We start from the raw sequence: 23845 nt of genomic DNA on the forward strand, positions 1-23845 counted from the left end.
TGACCTAGCAGATCACCTGTCTGGATAACACCAGAGGGAAACGTCACTCACTTGGGGGGGGGGGGGGGAGAGAAGCATCTTTATTAACTCATTTTATTTAACATGTTTATTATGCTAGTGCCTTGGGGCCAGCCTCATTGTGCTAGGCACTGTACAAACAGTCATAGATAGTTTCTGCCCCCAAAATCTTACAATCTAAATAGATAGGACAGACACAAGATGCGGCAAGGGGTATAACACACAAGCAGAGTGAACTATGTGATGGCAGCAAACGTCATGTTAGGCTTTGCCTACACTAGCACTTTTGTTGGCAAAATTTTGTTGGTCGGGTATGAAAAAAACCACCCCCCTGGCTGACATAAGTTTAATCGACAAAAGCGTTGGGATGGACAGTGCTATGTTGGAGGGAGAGTGTCTCCTGCCGACATAGCTACTGCCGCTCATTGGGGATGGTTTAATTAGAGCTGCTACACCGCAGACCTTTGCCTCTCTAAGGTCCGTAGTGTAGCCATAGCCTCAGTTCTCCTTTTTAGTTCAACCTTTGAAAGATTCAGCACAGCACCATCCTGCCCTGTACTCCCAAAATCACCTCAAACAAAACAAACCTTCATGTGAAAGATGAGACCTTGCTTTGTTATGTCTTCTAGAACTCGGTCTTACTTTCAGATGTTAGCGTTAATATTAACACAACAAACATGAATTAGTTTTATGGTGCATCGATTTCAGTGACATATTTCTAGGAATAGTGTCACCTAGTGCAGTCAGCAGAGAAGGGAGCCCAAGAGATTTGTTTTAGGGTAAAATAATTTAAATGTGAATTAAAACAAATCAGCCACTCTCATTAATATGTTATAAATATTAAGTCCTATGATTTTTTAAAAAATGTATATTGTACTTTACTGTGATCTCGTTGCAGAAGAGCGGCAGAAGAAGCTTCAGGAGTATTTAGCAAGTAAAGGAAAGCTGAAATGTCCAAATACAAAGTGAGTTTGAACAAATTTCTAATTGAATCCTGTCTTGCTTGTTAATACTTAACTTCAGAATTCTCAGTTAATGATTAGCTGAGAATTTCTGTTTCTCTGTGCTTAGCTGCCCCTATAATGACAAGAGGAACATATTTTAGTACCCTGGTTCTCAAGTTGTGGTCCCCACAGAGTTGCTGTCACAAAACAGAATCATCTCTTCTTAGTTATAGCCTCTTCAGGTATTTTTTTGTGCCTTTTTGTCCAATTAAAGGGATATAGTTGACTCAAATTACACTGGTCAGAATATGTTGACTAAAGTTAGACCTAAGATTACTGTAACTGAAAAATTAATCACCCTGTGTATTTGACAAAAAAAATCTTGTGTTGTCAGTTAGGCCCCAGTCTTGAAGCAGGATTTCTGAGGACACTCTTATGCTCAAGGAAATCCTATTGGAGGACAGAGGCCTTGGTCAATTTCCCTTGTTTCTGTGGGGGTCTCTCACAGAAAAACATTTCATTTTTTAAAAATGAGGTTGTAAAGCCACAAATTGGCAGATGGATTCGTGTGGGTAGGAGCAGATGTGGAACCTGAAATTGTTCTTAATTCACCTTTTTTTTAATTGACTAGATTTCTAGCTGACTTTGAACTATATTCTGTGTAAGTGCTTTGTCTGTCTTTAATTGAAGTTTGTAAATTGCATAATGATTGCATTTTGTGGCTGATGCCAACATTAGAGAGGTAGTAAAAATATAGGGGAGCAGGGGAATTTGCAGGTGATCTGGGGAGATTTGGTGCTAATAAATTTGAAGTCATGCTCTCAAGGAGAGGAAGCAAATAGCTCAGATAGTGTGAGGTGATAGAGGAGAGGCATTAGAGACTTTCTGATCTTGACTCTTTAATTCTGACCTAATGTTCAGTTGACAAGTACTAATACTATGGCAAAGGCGAGCCCTCTTTTTTTTTTTTTTTTTTTTTTTTTTTTTAAATCATATATGTTTGTGGGGTGATGAGGAATAAGGGCTGGGAGCCAGGGTTGGAAAACTGGCTCCCTGCCCTTCAAATATTGGCCAAATTGAATCCATATGTTGCCTGTGGTAGTGCAGGGCCTCAAGAGGGCTATGTGGCTTGACGGTTTCTAAAGATCAGAAATACAGCTTAGTAGGGAGGGGAGAAAATCCATAATCTTTCAGTCACTTAGTCAGCGCACAGTTATGATCAGATACATATTCTCTATCTAGGTCCTTGTATCTCACCATCCAAGTAGTATCTGAGCACCTTACTAAGCAAAACTTAATCTCTATAGAAATTCCTGTTGAGCTGCTAATCTTTATTAATATCGCACTGCAGTTTGTCATGCTGTCTGGAGTGGCTCCCGACTGGTGGTGTGTTTTAGAATTAGATTTCACCAAGCCAATAACAACTGTGAACTCCTGGATCACTATACGAGTCTTATTATGGAGTCACAAACAGTCCCCTTAGAGCAGAAGTGGGGAACCTTTTTTTCTATTGGGAGCCAGTGACCCACAGAAAAATCAGTCATGGGCCCCACACAGACCCGTTGGGGGGGCGGGGCCTCAGGGCTTCCCCCTAGGCTCCAGGGTGGGGCCAGAAATTAGGGGTTCAGGGAGCGGGCTGGGGTAGAGGATTGGGGTGCAGGCTTTGGGAGGGGATTGGGGTCTGGGAGGGGGCTCAGGGCTGGGGCACGGGGTTCAGGGTGGGGGTGCATTCTCTGGGAGTGGCTTGAGGTGCAGGAGGGGGTGAGGGGTGTGGGCTCCAGCTGGGTGCCGCTTACCTCAGGTGGCAGCACAGTGGGCTCCCCTCCCTGCCCTAGCCCCGTGCCACTCCTGGAGGCGGTCATGATGTGGCCAGGTGGCTCTGTATGGTGCGGGCGGGGATAGGTGCACATGGACTCGGAGCTTCCCTGGTCATCCCTGTGCCTAGAAGGGACCACAGGGACAGTTGCCCAACTGGCCTGGCACCCTAGCTTCCCCCCGCAGTGGGGGGGCACCAAGGCTCAGGGCTTCCAGCCAGCAGTGCGGAGACTTGCTGCGGGCCTGATGAAATTAAGTAGGGGGCTGGATTTGCCCCATGGGCTGGAGGTTCCCCACCCCAGCCTTACAGTATGTCTACATTGGCAAGTTTTTGCGCCAAAAGTTATACCACTTTAATAAAAGTGCTTTAATTAAAAGTACTGTTACGTGTCCACACTAGCTTCTTGTGTCGCTGGAGCAGCTGTGGTAGCTATTCCACTATGCAACTGGCCGTAGAGTGCTTTGGGAAGGGTTTGCAATGCCTCATGGGGCAGGTACAGCCTCACATGATGTAGGTTTCTCAATCCCATCGGCAGCTGCTTTTCAACTGAAATGTGGTGGGGAGACGGTGTGACAGGGAGTGGGGGGGGGGGCGGCGAAGATACCGTGTGTTGGGGAGAGTGTCGGCATGCTGTCTCATAAATTCAAACAGCCATCGGAAGTAACCAGTCCTGAGATACCGGGAGGGGGAGACCCCCACCTCGGCTCCCACCTCCCTCCATGGCTCTACACAGCACAGTCTCTCTCACTGTCACACACACACGCCTGCCTGCCTGCCTCTGTTCCTATTCTGGGAGATAGCAGGAGCATTCCTCATTAATGATTTACTTTGTCTCAGAGCAGCACAGCAGCCAAGGCTGTCAGAACATCAGAAAGGAGCTTTGAAAGGGGGAGGGACGCATGCCTGCGGGGCTGCTGAGTTCAAAACAATGAGTAGAGTGGTCACTGCAGGCATTGTAGGACACTTCCGGAGGCCAATTGCAGTGATAACAGCAATCGAGGCGTTCATATTGTCACTACAGCATTAAAGCCTCAGCGCAAAAAGTCTTATGACTATTGTCAGGGTGGTTTTATTACAGAGCTGCAACTAAGGAGTTTTGGCGCAAAAAGTGACTTGTCAGTGTGGATGCCACTGTTGTTTCAGCACAAAAAGCTGACTTTAGCGCAAAAACTTGCAAGTGTAGACCAGGCCTTAGATTCTCCAGTGTATCTTGCCACCTAGACAATATTGGACTTTGTGATGTAATTTTTGGTGTAGATAACCATTTTATCACATTTAGGTTGCTTCCAGTCCCAAGAGACTAGTCAGTTATCCTAAATAAACTGGTACTCTATCATACACCCAAGACAACGCTGGTAGTCATTTCTATAGTAAACTAAGTTTTATTAGCTAAGAAAAGGAAATAAGAGTTATAGATAAGTTAAAGCAGGTAAAATATATGGACAGATAAATCACAGTTTGTAATTCCAAATGGTGGCAGTGATGTAATAAACTGCCAGTTTCCCAAAAGTCTTTTCAGGGTAATCAGATTTTCTGGGGATTTCTGCTTTGCATCTGATACACTTCCCTGTAAGAATCCAAACAATCCAGAGATGAAGGATCTTTCCTTGAATCCATACGTATTGCTTCTTCTCACAGAAAACAAGCTGACAGTGTCAGTACCCACATGGGCTTTTCCTTTGATGACAGAGAGCGAGGAATGTATTTTAGGTCTTTGACCTCAGTCATCTCACACAATGACCACTTGCTTTGAAATTAGTACTTTTTTGTTAATGTTCTTCTTTTGCATTTCACAAGGTGTCCTTGTCCTTTGATGAGTTATTTTGTTACAGGGATATACACAATGTAAATGTTTGCTACTATGTTAGAACAGGATACAGATAAGTGAAAACAATGCAAGTAATGTCCCATTAGTTCTCATGAAGTTTAGACACCAAATACACTCTCATACTGTGATGAGTTCCCTGGGGTGCAACCTGGAACTGGCATCAAGCGGCTGGTGCTCAGTGGTCACCCTTTCAAAATCTTCAGCAAGACAGCTGTTCTTTAACAGAGAATGTGCTGTGGTTTAAGCTGGTGGAGCTGAGGACCAAGTGGGGCCGCAAAGGACACATCACAGAGCCGCTAGGGAGTCATGATCACATGAAGTGTTGTTTTGATGGGCAGCTGAAATCCCAGGACATGGTGATGCTGAATCTGTACAAGCACGTCTTCCCTAAATGGACTTATGACCCACATGTGCCAGAGCCGGTACCGTGGGTGAGAAACGAACAGCAGCTCCCCGTGCAGGAGTGGAGATGGAATAACCCTCCAGGCTTAGCATAGCTGCTTGGTTCGCACCTCCTGCACCCCACATGGGTGCTTGGCTGTTCCAAGCCTCGTGAGAAATAGGGAAAACTGCCCTGGACTTGTTAGTGCTGCGCCTTTCCTGGGGTTTGTGTCCAGCATTCACGCTGGCTGCTGCAGCATTAGATTTGGCTCACAACTGCCTATGCCCTGGCTTCCAATGCCAGTTTATTTCAATGGTAAATATATCTTCTCTTCAATTTCAAAAAAAAAAAAATCATAGGCAGGGACACACCCAGCTGTGATACATGAATGCTTTTGCTAACTACTCACAATAAAGAGGCTCCAGCCAATTCCCCACAGCTCCCTAGTCTAGGACCCCAGAACTGTCCCGTCTTGCCTTGGTCAGAAGCCTGACCAGTGTACGTTTATAACCCAGTCCACCCATTCCCTCAGTGTGGAGAGGACATGCACCAGCTCTTGTTCCTGAACAGATTTCCCAAGTACTTCATGCCAAAACACACTGTTTTAAGTAAAATATAAAACAGATTTATTAACTACAGAAATATTTAAATCAAGCATTGTCTCACCCTGATGGTATAGTTCCTTCATACACAGGGGGTGGGATTCCTCTTTTCAGCCTCGGACCGCCTCCCCAGATCAGTATTTGTTCTACAGATGTGTTTCCAGGTGTTGAGTTGTGAGGGGAGTGAGGACAAGCGATGATGTCACTTCCCCCTTTTATAGCTTCTTCCAGCTTGCTGGAAAGATCCTTTGCTATGATGTGAGGCAGGCAGTCTCCATAGGTGCTATCTCTGAGAAGTCTCCATTGTATATGGTTCCTGGGACAGGCCTTGAGAGTATGTATTCCCTTTAATGGGCCATTAGCACACTTGGCCCCTTCATTGTTGTACTTGAGAGGCTGAATGTGGGTGTTTCCAACTTCACAACAGTTTTCAGTAAAACACACATAGCATAACTCCACGTACAATGATAGCACATACAGTTCCACAGGATATTAATGTTCAACAGATTAAGACTTTTAAAATGATACCTTACAAGGAATGCTTTGTACAAAACGTATCCTAATCATATCACCATGGTAAATATGGAGGTGTCAGGGTGTTGCTTTAGGGTACAGAGTGTCACACATACATTTAACAATCACTTCGATCTATACTAATACACAAGTGAATTGACCTAGGGCTCTGGCATAAGCTGGCACCTGGTCTGCCAGTGTCACACAGTTAACTAACTGGTTTCTGCTATTAAAAAGCTGCTCAAAAAACTATCAACACTAAAACTGCTTTTGAATTGTTGCCTAATGTTTAATCCTTCATTCAACATCCTGTTTGGTACATTGATATTTTGTTTGATTTCTATAGACCCTATTTAAAGGACCGGACCAATCAGCCAAATCCACAGTTACCACGACTTTCTAAATCAGGGCCTGTAAGTAGAAAAGACCTTTCTCTTATGATGATCTAGTTTTGTACTCTATGCTGGAATCAGCCCAGGCGTGGTTACGGGCTCTGTAGAAACACGTAATAAGAGCCACACCACCAGGGGCTCATTCACCTGCACATCTACCAATATGATATATGCCAGCAATACCCCTCTGCCATGTACAATGGTCAAACTGGACAGTCTCTATGCAAAAGAATAAATGAACACAAATCAGACATCAAGAATTGTAACATTCAAAAACCAGTAGGAGAGCACTTCAGTCTCCCTGGACACTCAATAACAGACTTAAAAGTGGCAATTCTTCAACAAAAAAACTTCAAAAACAGATTTCAATGAGAAACTGCAGAACTGGAATTAATTTGCAAACTGGACACCATCAAATTAGGCCTGAATAAAGACTGGGAGTGGCTGGGTCACTACAAAAAGTAATTTTCCCTCTGTTGTTATTCACACCTTCTTGTAAACTATTGGGAAGGGACGACGTCCATCTTGATTGAATTGGCCTCATTAGCACTGATACTCCCCCCCACACACACACACACTTGGTAAGGCAACTCCCATCTTTTCATGTGCTGTACTTACTGTATTTTTTCACTCCATGCATCTGATGAAGTGGGTTTTAGCCCATGAAAGCTTATGCCCAAATAAATGTTTAGTCTCTAAGGTGCCATAAGGACTCCCGGTTGTCTTTGCTGATACAGACTAACACGGCTACCACTCTGAAACCTGACAGAATAAAATGGGTTCCTTGCCCTAAAGAGATTGGTGTCAATGGAGTGCTAGCTAGCTTGGCATAGGAGGCAATTAAATACGAATCCTTTCTTAATAAATATATTAAAAATGCTGAAGACCTCTAGTCACTAAGCATTAAATGCAGACTTTGAAACATACCAATATGCTTGGTGTTTCAGCCACTACTAAAATAGAGTTATCTCTGGGGTGAAACATCAGCTGTCTACCAGGGCAGCAATACTGCACAGAAGTTCAGAACTGAAAGTGTGTTCTACATCCAAACAAAACTCAACCACCTTCAGTTACTATTTTTAAATGTTTTTTGTTCTCCTTTGAGTGATTGTCAACATATATATTCCACTGTTGGTATGTGCATGCCTAGTGCACTTGAGATGGAGATTTTTGGTCAGCAGTACCCATTGGAATGGCGCATGTATGTATTGGGATAATACTCGTACAATGCATAAATCTCCAAGCTTTAAGAACTACCCTGTTTGCAAGGCTCTTGTGCCTCTTAATGATGTTGCCACACTCAGTGCCTCATTTGCTTAGAAGATGGGCCATCACAGACTTCTCTAAGTGCACTCAAAAGTTGAGTCTCATCTCAGGATGCACCTTATGGAGAGGTCCATGCATGTGGCCTCTGATATTGAAAACTTCAGGACAGCTGTGTCAGTTACTTTTTCATGTAGACAACTACCACAGGGCCTCTGCGATTGAGAATGTGTGTGGAAAGAGGGCCCAAGTGATTGCAAACAAGAAGGTGGTAAGGTGATACGAAATAGCCAGCATGGATTTGTAAAGAACAAATCGTATCAAACCAATCTGATAACTTTCTTTGATAGGATAATGAGTCTTGTGGATAAGGGAGAAGCTGTGGATGTGGTATACCTAGACTTTAGTAAGGCATTTGATACGGTCTCGCATGATATTCTTATCGATAAACTAGGTAAATACAATTTAGATGGGGCTACTATAAGGTGGGTACATAACTGGGTGGATAACCGTACTCAGAGAGTTATTAATGGTTCCCAATCCTGCTGGAAAGGCATAACAAGTGGGGTTCCGCAGGGGTCTGTTTTGGGACCGGCTCTGTTCAATATCTTCATTAACGACTTAGATATTGGCATAGAAAGTACGCTTATTAAGTTTACAGATGATACCAAACTGGGAGGGATTGCAACTGCTTTGGAGGACAGGGTCATAATTCAAAATGATCTGGACAAATTGGAGAAATGGTCTGAGGTAAACAGGATGAAGTTTAACAAAGACAAATGCAAAGTGCTCCACTTAGGAAGGAAAAATCAGTTTCACACATACAGAATGGGAAGAGACTGTCTAGGAAGGAGTACGGCAGAAAGGGATCTAGGGGTTATAATAGATCACAAGCTAAATATGAGTCAACAGTGTGATGCTGTTGCAAAAAAAGCAAACATGATTCTGGGATGTATTAACAGGTGTGTTGTGAGCAAGACACGAGAAGTCATTCTTCCGCTCTACTCTGCGCTGGTTAGGCCTCAACTGGAGTATTGTGTCCAGTACTGGGCACTGCATTTCAAGAAAGATGTGGAGAAATTGGAGAGGGTCCAGAGAAGAGCAACAAGAATGATTAAAGGTCTTGAGAACATGACCTATGAAGGAAGGCTGAAATAATTGGGTTTGTTTAGTTTGGAAAAGAGAATACTGAGAGGGGACATGGTAGCAGTTTTTGGGTATCTAAAAGGGTGTCATGAGGAGGAGGGAGAAAACTTGTTCACCTTAGTCTCTAAGGATAGAACAAGAAGCAATGGGCTTAAACTGCAGCAAGGAGGTCTAGGTTGGACATTAGGAAAAAGTTCCTAACTGTCAGGGTGGTTAAACACTGGAATAAATTGCCTAGGGAGGTTGTGGAATCTCATCTCTGGAGATATTTAAGAGTAGGTTAGATAAATGTCTATCAGGGATGGTCTAGACCGTATTTGGTCCTGCCATGAGGGCAGGGGACTGGACTCGATGACCTCTCGAGGTCCCTTCCAGTCCTAGTTTTCTTTTCTTTGTTTTTTTTTTTTTTTTTATTCTATCTCTCAAATGTATATGAAGTATGAACTCCTGGTCTAATTTAGAATCTGTTGGTGGATTCTGTTCATTTCTCTTATTTTTAAGACTGATGGTTATCTTCTCTCTCCTCAGGTTGTCCAGCCCCAGAAGGATGTTCTCTCAAAAGTGTCCAAATGCATACCGAAGGATCATGCACCTGCTGTCAAAAACACAAGAAGTACACGTCGTGCTCTTCAGCACAGATCCTCAAATGCCCCTGGGTCCCAGAGGCCAAAGAGTATACCCCCCAACCTTCTGGGAAAGAGGACAGGGCCACCTGCCAACCTTCTACCAAACAAAAGCCATTGTGTGCAACTGAACAGAATAGCATCATCATCTACCTGTCATCAGTTAAATCAAATACAAGAGACTGTGAAATCTGAAAATCCAGGGTTAGTCACAGATCAACGGGCTGTAATGTTGACCCAGACTGGAAATGATCCCCACTGTGGGGAGCACCACTCAGTAACAGAGAATTTGCAAGAAATGGTAGACTGTGATAAAGTAACTCTTCCTAGTAAAACCATTCTAGAATCTTCTGAGAACAGGACAGAGTCTGGACTGGACATCAAAGTACAATCTAGGACTGGTTTAAACAAGCCAGAGAGCAAAAGAGGTTTGGTTCACAGGCCTTCCTTGGGCACAGCTCCAAGGAACAATGTCTGTCTGAAAGACAGAGTTACTGCCTGTCAGACCAGTAAGGAACTACTTTGGAATAAACTAGCAAAATCTCCACCTGGCTGTAAAGTCATGTGTCCTCAAAAACCCAGCAGCAAAGCCCGGGGGTCAGTGCCTCCTTCCCAGATATTTACTGTTTCTAGTACTCGGCTATCCAAGAAATTGGGTACAGAAAAACAGTGTCTACATCCCAGTGTTATGAGGCAAAACACAGTGAAATTACGGGCAGTTGGAATGCTTGGTCTTGCAAGACAGCCCACACGAAAGCAATATGTGAAGCCCTCAAGAACATGTAAAACTCCTGGCGCTCTGGAAGTTGGAAGGTCCAAACAACAGGTTAGAGCTGGACAAGATCTGAAACTGACAAGATCTCCCATAAATTCTCATGTCTCCAAGAGGCCCTCTGTGATGGAACTGAAAGCAAAATCAAAACCCATGTCAGAGAGACCCAATTCAAAAACAAGTGGCACAGCCAACTGGCAAACGAATGCAACAAAAGGGAAGCAGTGCATTAAAGATTTGAAGAAAGCTTCTCAGACTTGTGATACAAAATCCAAAAGCACTCTCCCCAGAAACTGTACTGCAAGCACATGCATGTCCAGAGACCAAGCCAGTGTTGGCATGCTTAGGAATATGAGAGAAACATCCAAGCGAGAGCTGTTAAGAGAAAAAGAGGTTCTGGGTAATCAGGATCCCAAGACTCCAGCTGCTGAGAATCGCAAGTAAGTAACTTCCTTTCTGGTTCTCTCCTCTTTTCCCTCCTGCCTGTAACCCTGAACATGGCAGCTAACCTGTTTCCTCACCCCTTCACCAAGACAAGTTGTCTTCATGGAGAGACAGGAGGTAATGCCTCTTCAGAGTCAACACACAGGAGATGAGCTCCTGCCTCATGGTGGCAAGGGCTCTTCTTTACCTTTCTGCTGCCCTCCTCTCCATGAGGGGGTCAAATGCCCTGGCTGGGCTTCTATCTTCTCCCTTACTCCACTGGTGCAGTAGCTGTGTCTAATTCGCTACTGATACCTCTTGAAGGAAGTACCTCTTCAAGGGAAAGTTTGCCTATTGCTAAATTAAATACAGCCATCCTGAGGCAGAGTGAGATGCTCGAGGTTCACTTGTTCACCAGGATCCCAGTGTTCTTCCACCTCACAGATGGATGCTTCCCACCAGATTGCGTCCAAAATTTGGATATGTATTAAACTGCAGTATTCTGTCAGTACCCTTCTAAACAACGCTGTGAATAAGAGATACGGGCTCAGTATTTCCCATGCAACAAGCAATATCTAAAACATATGCAGGAAATGCAGCTCTTTGAATTGTATTCAGTGCATTGTTTGATGTCATCTGCTGAAAGCAGGCTAGGGTAAATGCTATTGTCTGGGATATGGACAGATCCGGTCTGGGGAAGTGAAATGTTTATTGCCTAGTGCCAAGTAGACATGCTGCTAAGCTGCACCAAGATATCTGTAACATTTCAATAGGTGTTCTATTCCTTCAAAAATAGTTTACCAGATCTAGTCAGGATTATGTCAATCTGAAAGGAGATGGAATATCTTCTTAAATTGACCTGGAAGTTCTGTTAGTAATAGTTTGTCCTTTTTAGTAGTTTTGGGCTATTGAGGTGTTCTACATTCTGACTGGTATTAATGTCCAGAGACTGAAAAAACATATGGATGAGAAATAGATGAGATTTCTAAGGCATGAGTCTGCCTCACCATCCAGGTTACAATCAAGCTCTGGCCTGTTTCTGACCAGAACATTTGAAAGGTAAAGGACCTTACTTTTTCCCTTTGTCCTGCAGACTACACAAACAGGCAATCATTTTGGGTGGTGGGCCCATTCTTTTACTAAAATCACTGCTCCTTGTCTCCAGAAAAACCCCACAACTTTGCTGCATATTGAATTACTCTGTCTCATGCTCATTTCAAGCTGCTGTCTGGGCTCATTGGAAAGCACGGAATCTAAATCTTCTAATGTATTTGAAAGTACCTGAAAGATCTTATGAATTAACACATTTGGTCCTGAATATAATAATTTTAAACTGGATGGGTTTGCTTAGAGCTGCCCATTAGTAGGGCCTAAATCTGCCAGGTCATCATATCTTCTAGTCTGAGCTTCAAAAATATACCTGATCAAGAATGGAGACTGGGTCCTCTTGAAATTCAAGGGGAAGGAGAAGGGAAGCACTCTGGGCTCCTTTCTCCTCCCATCAGAGTGTTGTCTCTGGAACACACTGGGTAGCTTCTTTCATATCAATCTGGCAAGTAGGTCTCTGCTAAACTTGGAGCTCTTCCTACCCTTTCTGCAATTCCCTTTCTCCTGTGCATATCTTACCCCTCCCCTCTACTTACCCGCAGCAAAAACAGTAAAGTGAAACTTGCTAGAATAGGGTCATTTTAACTTTGCAGTGGGCCTGAGAATGCAACGAGATTGTGCTAATGATGCACTTTCAATAGAAGGAGATTGTAAGTTCAGATGCAGCAAGACAGGTTCTCTGAAATTTCCCATAGCATAGGACAAGTGTTGAAGCATATGGCTTTGGTTTAATGCTGAATCAGCAGAAGGCTGTATTCAAAATATAGTAACTTATTTATAAATCAGTCAAACACTGTAGCTACAGTCTGAATGGAAACACCAGTGACCTCACCAGATCATCGAGTAGGGAAGAAGAGGTGCAACTGACTCTTTAATTTTAAAAAAGAGGGTTCTTTCCTAGCCTTCAATAGATCTTGGAATGTTTGTCATATCTATTAGCTCTTTATGAGCAACACAGTGGACTCGACATATGACTAAAACAAAAATCAGAGCTGTAGCCCAGGGGATCGATTAGAACTGTAATCTGATGTTGATGGCCTAACGATCTCTTTGCCCTTTGATAGGAAGCAACTGGAGCAGTGGTTGGCATCCAAAGGGAAATCGTATAAACGTCCACCCATGACACTGCCTGCTAAAAAGCCAACCAAGGAGATGATGAACCTGTCCTTCTGGAATGGCATGGAGAAGGAGGAGAAGAGAAAGCAGTTCTGCGTGACGGACAAGATCAATGGCATGTTGGCAGAGTGTCTGGAACTTGCTGAGAAGGTGAGGACCGAGCAGGAGTGGCTTTAACAACCTGCTCCTCTTAATGTGTTTTGAGAGACTGTTAGGCAGAGGTAGCTTGAGGCAACCCTAACTTGTCATACAGGGGCATGGTTTGTGAAGACTGCCTGCCCCAGCATGCAGCATTCTTTGTGCTCAGTGGCCTTACTGCTTGGATCTGGCCTGCCAGATGCTGCCACTGGATAACGGAATGGATCACTTGATAGTTGACCTGTTCTATTCATTCCCTGTGAAGCATCTGGCATTGACCACTGTCAAAAGACAGGATACTGGGCTAGACGGACCATCAGTCTGGCCGTTCTTATAGTTCTTATCAAGCATCCCCATTCTGCAGTGCCTCTGTAGTCAAGCTGAGGACCATTGCAATTTGGTCTTTGACACCTAAATTAGGTGTAGCCATCTGGGTTGGAGCAAACTGCCAGTACAGATCTAAGGCAAAATTGCAGTATCCATGATCTTGGAGGCAGTATTAGTGTCCATACTGAGCCAGTTTCTTTCCTACTAATGAAATACTAATGTTATACTTAAGATTGGATGAAAATCTGTTGCTCAGATTCCATAGCCCACTGCAGTAAGAGAGATAATTGGGATACTGTGGAGATTTAAGTTACGCAGCAGAGCAGCACTGAAATCTGTGCTAAAATGGGAATTTTACATCATTAATAGATGACAAAATAATTGATACGAGTGTAACCCATTATTTAAAATATCTTGTCACAATTTTTTTCTTGCTGCTCACGGTGCATTTGGTCCCAGAAACTTCCAAGTCCAGCATCATACCTTAACTTGTGTCTAAAGATGTACATGCTTGAAGAACCTTACTGTTGTTGAATTTCATTGCTGGAAATGCCAAATGACTTTACATGAGCTGTATAGGTATTTATATAGTCCCCATTACCACAGTATCAGCCCAAAAACTAAATGTATCATCGCAACGCCCCTAGGATACATCTGTGACACTTTGGGGTTCAACCCAGACTGCCTGCCCCGCAACCCGAGGTGCCTTAAATGTTATGCTGCTGTGGCTCACAGCTCAGACACCAACAGCTCACACACAGTCGTGCAGGTCACATCCTGCCTTCCACCATCCAGTGACCAACATTCTCCCAGTCCCGAATTTCCCCAAAGCTGTCTCCCTGCAGTGTCCAGCCCTCTCCTGGAGCACTTGCAGAGGTTAAGTTTGTTGCTCCTTTTAAAGAGACAATACACTACAACTCATTAATTTAACTGGGATTTGACAGACATTTAAATCACAGCACTGAACTGGTTTATAGTAAAAGTAAAACAAGTTTATTTAACAAAAGGACATAGGATTAAGTGATAGCGGGTATAAGGAATAAAGATAGAAAGGATTACAAACAAACATAAAAATATGCTTTCTAATGATGTAAGACCTAATTTAACAAGCTACAGTCTTTGGTGAGGACTACCTTGAACGATCTTTCTTTTCCAGCAATGGTTGACTAGCTCTTATTCAGAATCCCCACACAGTCCAAGGTGCTTGTTTTCCTTGCCTCCTCAGGTGAAGGATAACTTTGGGATTCTCTGCCCTTTTCTCTATAGTCCAGTAAACCTTTGAAAAGTCTCTCAAACTTCAAGAGGCAGGAAGATTTCCTGGGGGCACAGTCTCCATCCCCCGATGAGATTAAGTGATCACTTTTTCCTCCACTTGCTCTGCCGATGGCTTTGATTGCCTGGCATGCAAATATGCTTTTCTTTGTCCTTTGTCACACCTTGCTTAATTTACATAGCAGGCACATTCAAGCAGGCGGAACTGCATTCCTTTGTCTGGAAAATACCTGTTTATCAACTCCCCCATACCTGTCTTGTTTAAATACATTTTAATCATAATTCCAGCACATCTGTATAATCCTTTGTGGGTTGATCATACATACAGCATTCAAGAATATTAATGATTAGTAAGTTAGTTTTTTAATGACATATTACATGACACTTTTGGGGTATATATCCTGACAACAGTGTATTAGGTGTAGTGAGTATGTCAGACCTAATGAGTTGTTAACACACAGCTGTGAACCACCAATAGGCCTCTGTCACAACATTATCCTCATTTTGCTGATGAAAAACTGAGGCACAGAGAAAGTGAATGATTTGCCCAAAATCACCACAGTAAATATATGTCAGAACTGGGTATTTAACTGAGTTCCAGTCAGGTGCCTCAAATATAAGACCATCCTTCCTGTCTTTGAGGGATGTTAACCGTTAACCTTGTCAGTGGTTTTCCTCCATTCTAACCTGCACTTCTCTTCCTGATATGGCTGTTTTTGCAGGGTTTTCCTTCAGAGGAGCTCTTCACCACACTGTCCAGTATCCCAGAGGCAGAGAAGTTTGCCAAGTTCTGGATCTGCAAGGCAAAGCTGCTGGCTCGTAATGGCACCATTGACATGACTGGGTTGTATGAAGCAGCAGTTTGTGCTGGTGCTGCGGTGAGTGATTGCTCCACAAACTTCTCATCGGAACTTCCTCTGAATTCGCAAATGTCCCAGCTAGTTCTGGTGGCCTCGACATCAGCAAACCTCATTCAGATATTTCCTATCCCAGGAGGCTGGGGAAAACAGCGATGGTGACCCATCCTCTCCAATAAGCTAAACAAATTTTCTGGAGCTCAATAGCCAGATTTGGCTAGAGGGTGTGTGTTTGTGGCTAAACATATGAGTTGAATGTCTCTTTAAAGCTGCTTATATGGGGGTGAATAGACATACTGAAATGGCTACACTTCTAGCTTTAATTTTAGGTGAGGATGGTTGGTCAACTGTATAATTGTGTTCCTTTCTCCAAACGCACAGGAGTCACTGAGACACCTGCTCCCCATCACAGTGTAGGAAGGAGGGCAATGTTAAGTTTTCCTTTCAACCAGAGTTTGGAAGTTGCTGTGGCTTGATGAAGGCAGAATAGTTTGGTGGGAGGAGTTATGGGCAGACTCTGCACAGCTGTCAATTTGCAGCCATAATATGTAGGTCTCTTATGCACTTGTACTATTTCTTGTCATATTCCATCTACTCAAGCCCAGCCCGTTTCCACCTGGTGTCCCTGCAGACCCTGGCTTGTAGTCCTCTCAGGAGCATGGGATGGTCTCAGTTAATCTTTATTTTAGAAAGTCTGACATTGAGGTGTGTGACAGGCTTCCCCAGAAAACAGGAACATACTGTAGACACCAGAACTGTAAGGACACAGACCAAGTGTGGAGGGGGTGGAATGTTTCTCTTCTTGCTGACAGCATCTAGCAATCCTCTGCTTGCTTGTCCAAGAACAGACTTCAGTCTACTTACAAATATTTCCCCTCCTCTTTATCATTGATTCACCTTGGTTTGGCTGCCTGGTGTGGGGAGATGAGTTGTGATTTAATGGAATAGTGAGTTCCGAACACACTACACTCTTTGGGACCCAAAGTCTTGGTTCAGATACTCACATTTTCCTGAGTCAAGTGTGCTCTGACCTTAAAGTTCTCAATTGTTTTTCCTGCAGCCAATCCAGGAGCTGAGAGAAGTTGTTGTTGAGTTTTTGAAGAATACAGACAATGTATACCAAGGTAACCCGTACTAAATGGAACTTAAGCCTTGACAAGGCTGAGCAAATGGTTAGCTGGGTGAAACTGGAAGAGCGCATGAATGGGAAAAGGTCCTCTGAAGAGGGATGATGTTTCCTGAGGAGTGCAGGATAAGGGTCACAGCTTTCTGACCTGGGTGCCTAAATTTGGGCATCAAAGTGCTCTGACTTTCATAGGCACTGAGCAACCCCCCTATCCCCTGAAAGCCAGGCTAGCTTGTTAAATCTTGAAAACGTAAGTCACATAGGCGCGGACTCCGTGGGTGCTCTATTGCCAGGGATCAGTAATTCCTAGGCAGCCCCGCCCCCACCATCCAGTTAGTAGACAGCTGCTGTGAGCTGTTCAATGTTTGTAGCTCCTGGGCTTGCTGCAGCAGAGGCTGACCCAACCCTGCTTCAGCCCTCGATGGGGGAGGGGAGCCCTCCTCCAGGAGCCTCAGGGAGCTGCTCCAGCCAGGGTTAGGGGTGGGCAAGGAGGGAGTGCAGGGCTCCCTCTGCTCAGCAGAAGCCCAGCCTGATCAGCAGCAGTGAGACCCTGCTCACCTGGGTCGCCCTGCCGCCTACCTAGATCTCCTGGGTAAGCTCCAGCTCCCAGCTGGCTCCAACTGCAGGCAGTACTGGGTGAGTCCTGTTTCAGGCAGAGGGAGCCTGGCTGGAGTGGGGGTGCTGCAGTGTCAGGTGAGGGGGAGGGGAGTCCACCATGGGCGCAGTTTGGGGTGGGGGAGCCTGCAGAGTCACTGCCACTGCCTTCCCCCATTTCTGCCAGTGCCGAGCTGCTCTGCTCTGCCTAGGTGGGGAAGTGTCTGTCCTCAGGGGTGCCATTTAGGGGGGGAAAACTGTCCTGCCCCCCCCCCCCCCAGGATAGTAAAAATCTAGGGACAAATTTGTCTCTCTCATCCTCCCTTGCACGCATGCATTCTTTATCCAAAATACTCATTTGGCACTGAAGTTAAATAGGTGTTAACAAAATCAGACAAAACAGTTTTTCAAAATCCCTTCCCCTCTCCTTTGCTCAATTTTCTGTCTTTTGACTCTTGTGAATATCATTTCACTAGTTCTCCTGGTATCATAGGCTTCGTTTGGACTAGCATTTGTCCTTCTTTTGTAATTGATTAGCATTTACAGTCAGATTGCCAATTGCTTGTTAAGTCTCAGGACATGCCTCAGGCAAACCACAAAACTTTGTGTCCCAAAACAAACATTTGTGGAGAACCTCAATTTTCAACACAATTAGCATTTAGGATCAATTAGCTCAAATTCTAACTGGACCACCAACTCTAGTCTAGACAAAGCCAAAGCATGAGTCCCCTAGGCTAGGCAGGGCCTGGATCTTTAACATAAAAGGAGGCAACATAAATGTATCTTCCCTCCCCAAAACAAACATGCAAACAAAAAAAATCACCTAGGCCCCCAAATCTTCATACCTTCTGTACACATCAGAGGAAAAACAAATGAAGGCACAGTCTCAGTTATTGCCCCTTTACAGATCACCTTTAAAAATGAAATTAGCCTTTGCAATCATAATTCCCCGAATTCAGGGTAACTGCTGACTTTGTGGGGCTGAAAGACTGGATCTGGGTGTGAAAATTTCTCCCTTTCCACCGTTGCAAGTACATATAGAACAGAGTGCTGGGAGCACAACAGAATAGGTTAGGGTAAGAGAAAACTGATTCAGGGAAATTGGCCCTCAAAAAAAATCTTGTCTTTGAAAATTACCACAGGGTTGGTTTAGTAGTCAAGATTTTTGAGGTTGTTTAAGTGAGATACAGTCCCACTGAAATAATCATGTAACATCCAAATTTTACACTTCTTAAACTTCTGATTTATTTATTTATTTTTTTTTTTACACATACTTGGGGCTCAAACTATGGCTCTGATCCTGATATTACTCTCTCGGGATCAATTGTGGATAATTTCCACCACCCATTTCCATTTTGGGGAAGCAATAATTAAAAAGCTATTCAGGGACTGGGGTAGAATTTATGATGCAAGTTTAGGTCATCTGATCAAGAGGTTCCCAATATATGTCCTCCCTCTGCATTATGAGCTTTTTTTTCAAAATACTCTATTAATTCCACATGCACAAAGAGATTATCTAGGTATGCCACAACAGGGGCAATGGTGCAAGTTTGGAATAATTTGGGTCAGGCATTCCCCAGATACTGGCGTTTTCTCTCCTCTCCCCCCCCCCCCCCCCCCAAGAAAACTTATAATATTCCAGTTGCTCTAAAACTGACATGCATAGTGAGATTATCTTGAACAATGGTATTCCACAACTGAAACTGAGGTAGAGGGGAACTCACCACCCAAAGCTATTGCGTTAGACTATTCATCTCTTTGGAGCATCCTAATTCATCTGAGCACACCCCACAGAATGGGCCATTCCACACATACAACAATACTCCTGTACTGCAGAGGGCTGTGCAGAGCCCCTTCCTTTACAATAGCTCCCTGAAGTAGGGAAGCTCCTGGAGGTCTCTGCTATTCTTTTTGCTGCTTCCAGCTGGTGGATGTGCTCCTCACAGCACATCAGTTACCATCCTCCTTTCTTCCCATGGCCCTTCCAGCCCTACCGGGGGAATGGTGGGGCCAGGAGGAGGGCAGAGCTGGTAGCAGATCATTCCCCTCCCAGAGGTGCCCTCCAGTCATGCCCCCTCACTAACACCTCTTCCTCAAGAAACAAGGGCAATTAACTGCCCAAAAACATGGTTAATGCAGGTCTTGTTTACACTACAGTGCCTTTGCCAGTATAGCTATGCCAGCTAGACTCGCCCCTGCTTAGTACCCTCTTCAACTCAAGAAATGTGTTTCAGATTCCTGCTGGCACTGCCAGTCTGATGTGCTTTCTCTGGCTTGTCAGATTGGGTTTATATCTGCTGGTGAACCACAGCGCCTCATTAGACTGCTTCCCAGGCTGGTGAACCAACTGTGGTTCATTAATTTTATATCGGTGTAGCTCCACTGATTTCATTGGGATTGCTCCTGATTTACATTGCTACAAGTGAGGAGAGAATCAGGCATAGGCACCAACTCCGTGGTGCTCCAGGGCTCAACGCCCATGGAAAAAAATAGTGGGGGTGGTCAACATCTGCCAGCCACAGCTGTTCAGCTGGGCCACTGTTCGGCAGCTGCATGGGGCCTCAGGAGTGGGGGCAGGAAGTGTCGGAATGTGGGTGGGACCTCGAGGGAGGGGGTGGAGTGGAGGTGGAGCACCCACCTGGAAAAATAAGTCCATGCCTATGGAAGGTCATGCTATAGGCAAGGGGATAGAAACTAACAACACAGTCTGTTGAATACAATGCTCCCTTAAGTCTGACCATGCAACATGTACTTGCATATGGGGCTGGAATAGGCCCTATGTGGAAGGGTAAAGGATGCAATTTCAGGTGTTACAGGGCAGGACAGCAAAGATTTCAGCTTTTCTCCACCTATGGGCAGCAGAAAGGTATGCCTGGGAATCCTGGACTTGTACATTTAGTTTCCTGTGATCGTTAAGAGATGAAGTGCAGGTTTCTCAGTGCAAATGCAATGGGGGAGAGAAGCAGTGACAACCATTCTCAAGAAGATAAAAGAAGATAATGACTCTTGTCCCACCCCACCCTCAAGCCTCTGCTGGTCTTCTAATCAAACAGCCAGCCCCAGCAGTATATCTGGTATCTAGGCACCCACTTTCTAATCTGTTCATCCTTCTGAGGGACATGAATGTGCTTAGTGCTCATAACTGAATGAGTCACTAACTGAAAATGCTCTGTAAAGGTGACTTGCCAAGGAAAAATAAATAGAGGTCTGTCTTTTTGCTGCTTTGAGATAAAGAAGGCCTCAGGTTTTTAAATATTTTTCATGCTTGTTTGTCATCTTAGTATCGGGACCACCAAATCTGTTTTTTCTGGAGGTCTCAGATGTGAATTAAGAGCTTTCCAATCATGGGGAAGTGTTGCTAAATCTTAATAGAGAACTCTTTTCTCCCATTTGTTTTTAGGTTGTTTGGGTTAAATAGAGGTTACAGTTGGAATAAAATTCCATTTCCCCTCTCAGCTAATCAGCTGTCACTTCCTTGGTGTTTGCTATAATACATCAATTTCTCCAAAGATCCATAGTGCTTTCCAGTGTAGAGAAGATACATATTGTATAGATGTTATGGCCAGAAAGGGCCATTGTGATCCAGGCAGGAAATTATCACCCTTTGATTTCACTGTCAAGTCCAATAATTTGTGGTTGCATTACAAGATATCTCTGTAGGAAAAGATTTCCAATCTGGATTTAAAGACTCAAGTGCTGATGAATTTATCCCATCCCTTGGAAAGCAGTTCTGGGGGTTAATTTCCATCCCTGTTAAACGTGTGCTTTTTTTTCCAGGGTGAATTTTTCAAAAATCCGCTTCCTAGTATTTCTAAAAACAGAAAAACCTTCCTTAGCGGTGCCTCACTCCATCCCAGAGAAGGACCCACGGCCAGTTCTCTTCTTTTGCAAGTCACTGTTTGCTAGAACAGATTGAAAACTGGCTTCTTCCAAAGTGTTGCATTACCATAACCCTACTCGAGCTTGCAGCTTCCTTCCTTCCCTCTTTAAGCCAAGTTGTGGCCACAAAACTTGGAATTGACCTGCCCTTTTTCTTCCTTTCCAGGGGTCTCTGCACACCCTTCTGCTGGAGTCAGCTCTCCTATAGTGGAGGATGCAGCTGAACAGCCGGTGCTTCAGGGGCCCAGAACTCCTTGCCCTGGCATGAGAGAGCAGGTTGTGGCAACTCCACAGTCCAGTTTAAGGTTCTTGACTAGCAAGCCAGTCTCCTCGGTCAAGTTACAAGTTGTTCCCGTGCCCAGGTAAGAACCTGTAACCTGCAGTTCAAGCTGCTCTTATCCCTGCTGTTGTATATTGTTCCTCAGTTCCAGTGATCAAACCTTTCTCCCTATTGCCATCAGCCAGCATGTCACTAGCCAAGAGATCTGCCATCAGTGTGGGGTCATGGGGCGGGTGTTTGGCTTCTTGTCTTGCTTTTGAGCTTTGCAGAGTGTTGATCCTGCAGTGTCTTGATTATGGCTGCAACTACATCAGCCCTGAGGTCTGTCTTGCTTGTTTCTAGGTCAGCAAAATGTGGGGAAGACCTTAAAAAGGATGGTGGACAGGGGTGGGCAGAGTGGCCATCAGCACAATGAGCCCTGCAGAGCTGTGGTAGCCCTGATTAGTGATTTTTTTTTTTTTTTTTAAGGGGGAGACTGATCTGAAGGAAGCCTCAGTGAAGGGATCCATGTTGTAGCCTTTCAGATGGGAGTGGGCCTTTTGTTGTGGGTAGGGGAAATCCTCCCCAAACCTCTCCTGCTTTATAGTGCTGGGTCTTTGTCCAGGGTCTATGTGGGGGAGACCAGACCAGGGCAATGGGACTCTTCAACCAGCCAAGCTTCTGCTAAGTGGCTCTTTCTCCTCTTCTACTCTTTGCAGAATGAAGGGACTGTCTGATATGCAAGACTTGAAATTCTTAACCCCGGTGCGGCGTTCTCTGCGGATAGAGCATGCCATATCCCGTTACCCAGAGATGCTGAAGGAACATGACACCGTAGTGTCTTCCCTTGATGAAATAATGGCCATGGAGGATGTGAGCCAGATTGTGTTTCGTAAAAATGAGGCCCTGCTGGAAGAGGAGGAGCTGGAGCTTTAGGCTGGTGGTGTCCACAAGCTTCATGGCCTTCTGTTATGGGTTCCTCTGTCTGGGGTGAAAGTAACCTAAAGGACTTACCGGTACTCCAGAGTCCTGCGGAGGGGGATGCCCCCCTGCACCCCAATCAACGCTGACAGCATCCCCCCCCACCCCATTGACACTGACACTGTGCCCCCCACCAGCTGACGGGATGCCACAGGATAATCAGCGAGGGCACACAGGGCTGCACTTATTTATACGCTACAATACAGGGCATTCGCTGGCCACCCCACCCCCCGGAATCCTACTTGCATCTGGTGTGATTCTCGACCTGTTCCCTGCCCTGTGGGGGACCAGCACTTCTGCCCCCATCCAGAGATCTAGCCCCATGGCAGGCCGGGCTCAGACAGGCCCCTGAGATGATGCTCCCCGGCTGGGCCTTTTGTACCAAGCTGCACTACCCAAACCTTGGGAGTTTTCCAGATAAACCCAGCGCAACCTGAGTCCCTCGGCATGAGGCTTCCTCCCTTTCCAGGAAGGGGACGACCTTCCCCATGCCCTTCCCTGGAATGTCTCCCCCGAGCGCCCAGGGGGAGGGGTGGGCAATATACACCACATTCCTACATGTTTCCCTAAGTCTCCTGCATGTTTCCACTGCCCCCCAAAGACGGTGGCTCAGCTGTGCTCACAGCTGCCCAGTCACTCAGGCCGTGGGGATGGAAGGTAACAATCGACCCGGCCCAGCGTCTGGTTGGAAAGAAAACACGCTGGCTAAAACTATCCCCTGCCTGGCAAGCAATGGAAGTTGCCTGACTAAAGGGGAGGCCTGTAAATATACTGGGGTAAATGTGTAATTGCCTTTCTACAGTGTTACTACTCTTAATAAATGTACATACCCTGTGCCACAGTATGACCTAGTGCATTGCATACTGGCCTGAGACACAAGGTAGCTGTTTTTGGCTCTACTCCTGACCTGCAGGGTTACCTTGAACAAGTCACTTCACCTGTCTGTGCCTCTGATTCCCCATCTATAAAATGGGGGAGAATAATACCGACCTTTGTAAAGTGCTGTGAGCTCAATGGATGGAAGAGCGCTATCTAAGACCAAGGTGGTGGTACTGGGATGAATAAATTAATGCTGAATACTTTGAGCCATTAAATAGCAGAATAGCAGGGTCCTGATGAGCCAAGAGGGGACACCAGAGCAAAGCAAAGACCTTGCAAAGAGGCCCTGGGCTCTAATCCCACCACATGAGCAGGGCTTCTCAGCACAACTAATGTTGGCACTTCCAATAGCCTTGTGCCTCTTAAAAGGGTGCAGGAAAACTCTCAGGATTTGACTTGGAGCAGCTGGTTTGGCTGCAGGACCTCCCACTGCCACAGCAGTGCAGTATTTCAGTGACCAGTGAGGAAACTTCTTCCAAACTCGTGGTGACTAAGTATTTCTAAAGCATCTTGTCTGCTCAATACATGTATGGTCCCAGTCTCCACACTGAGTTGGGGGACACATAGCAGACCCTCTCCCCCCAAAGA

General features: G+C 45.0%; 1 protein-coding gene across 2 annotated transcripts; it reads left to right on the top strand.

Moving 5' to 3' along the window:
• Nucleotides 1-867: 867 nt before the first annotated feature.
• Nucleotides 868-23214, top strand: LOC117872814 (cytoskeleton-associated protein 2-like). Of its 2 annotated transcripts, XM_034761602.1 has the most exons (8): nucleotides 868-983; nucleotides 6450-6516; nucleotides 9433-10739; nucleotides 12894-13095; nucleotides 15405-15560; nucleotides 16600-16663; nucleotides 21305-21500; nucleotides 22117-23214. In XM_034761602.1, exons 1-8 carry the CDS (start codon nucleotides 883-885, stop codon nucleotides 22331-22333), a joined length of 2310 nt encoding a protein of 769 aa, XP_034617493.1. In that variant the 5' UTR covers nucleotides 868-882; the 3' UTR covers nucleotides 22334-23214. The 2 variants fall into 2 exon arrangements, with proteins under 2 accessions (XP_034617493.1, XP_034617494.1); XM_034761603.1 differs by lacking the exon at nucleotides 6450-6516 and having other exon boundaries at nucleotides 915-983.
• Nucleotides 23215-23845: the final 631 nt, after the last annotated feature.

Source organism: Trachemys scripta, chromosome 2 (assembly GCF_013100865.1).
Source record: "Trachemys scripta elegans isolate TJP31775 chromosome 2, CAS_Tse_1.0, whole genome shotgun sequence".
Classification (NCBI taxonomy): Eukaryota; Metazoa; Chordata; order Testudines; family Emydidae; genus Trachemys; species Trachemys scripta.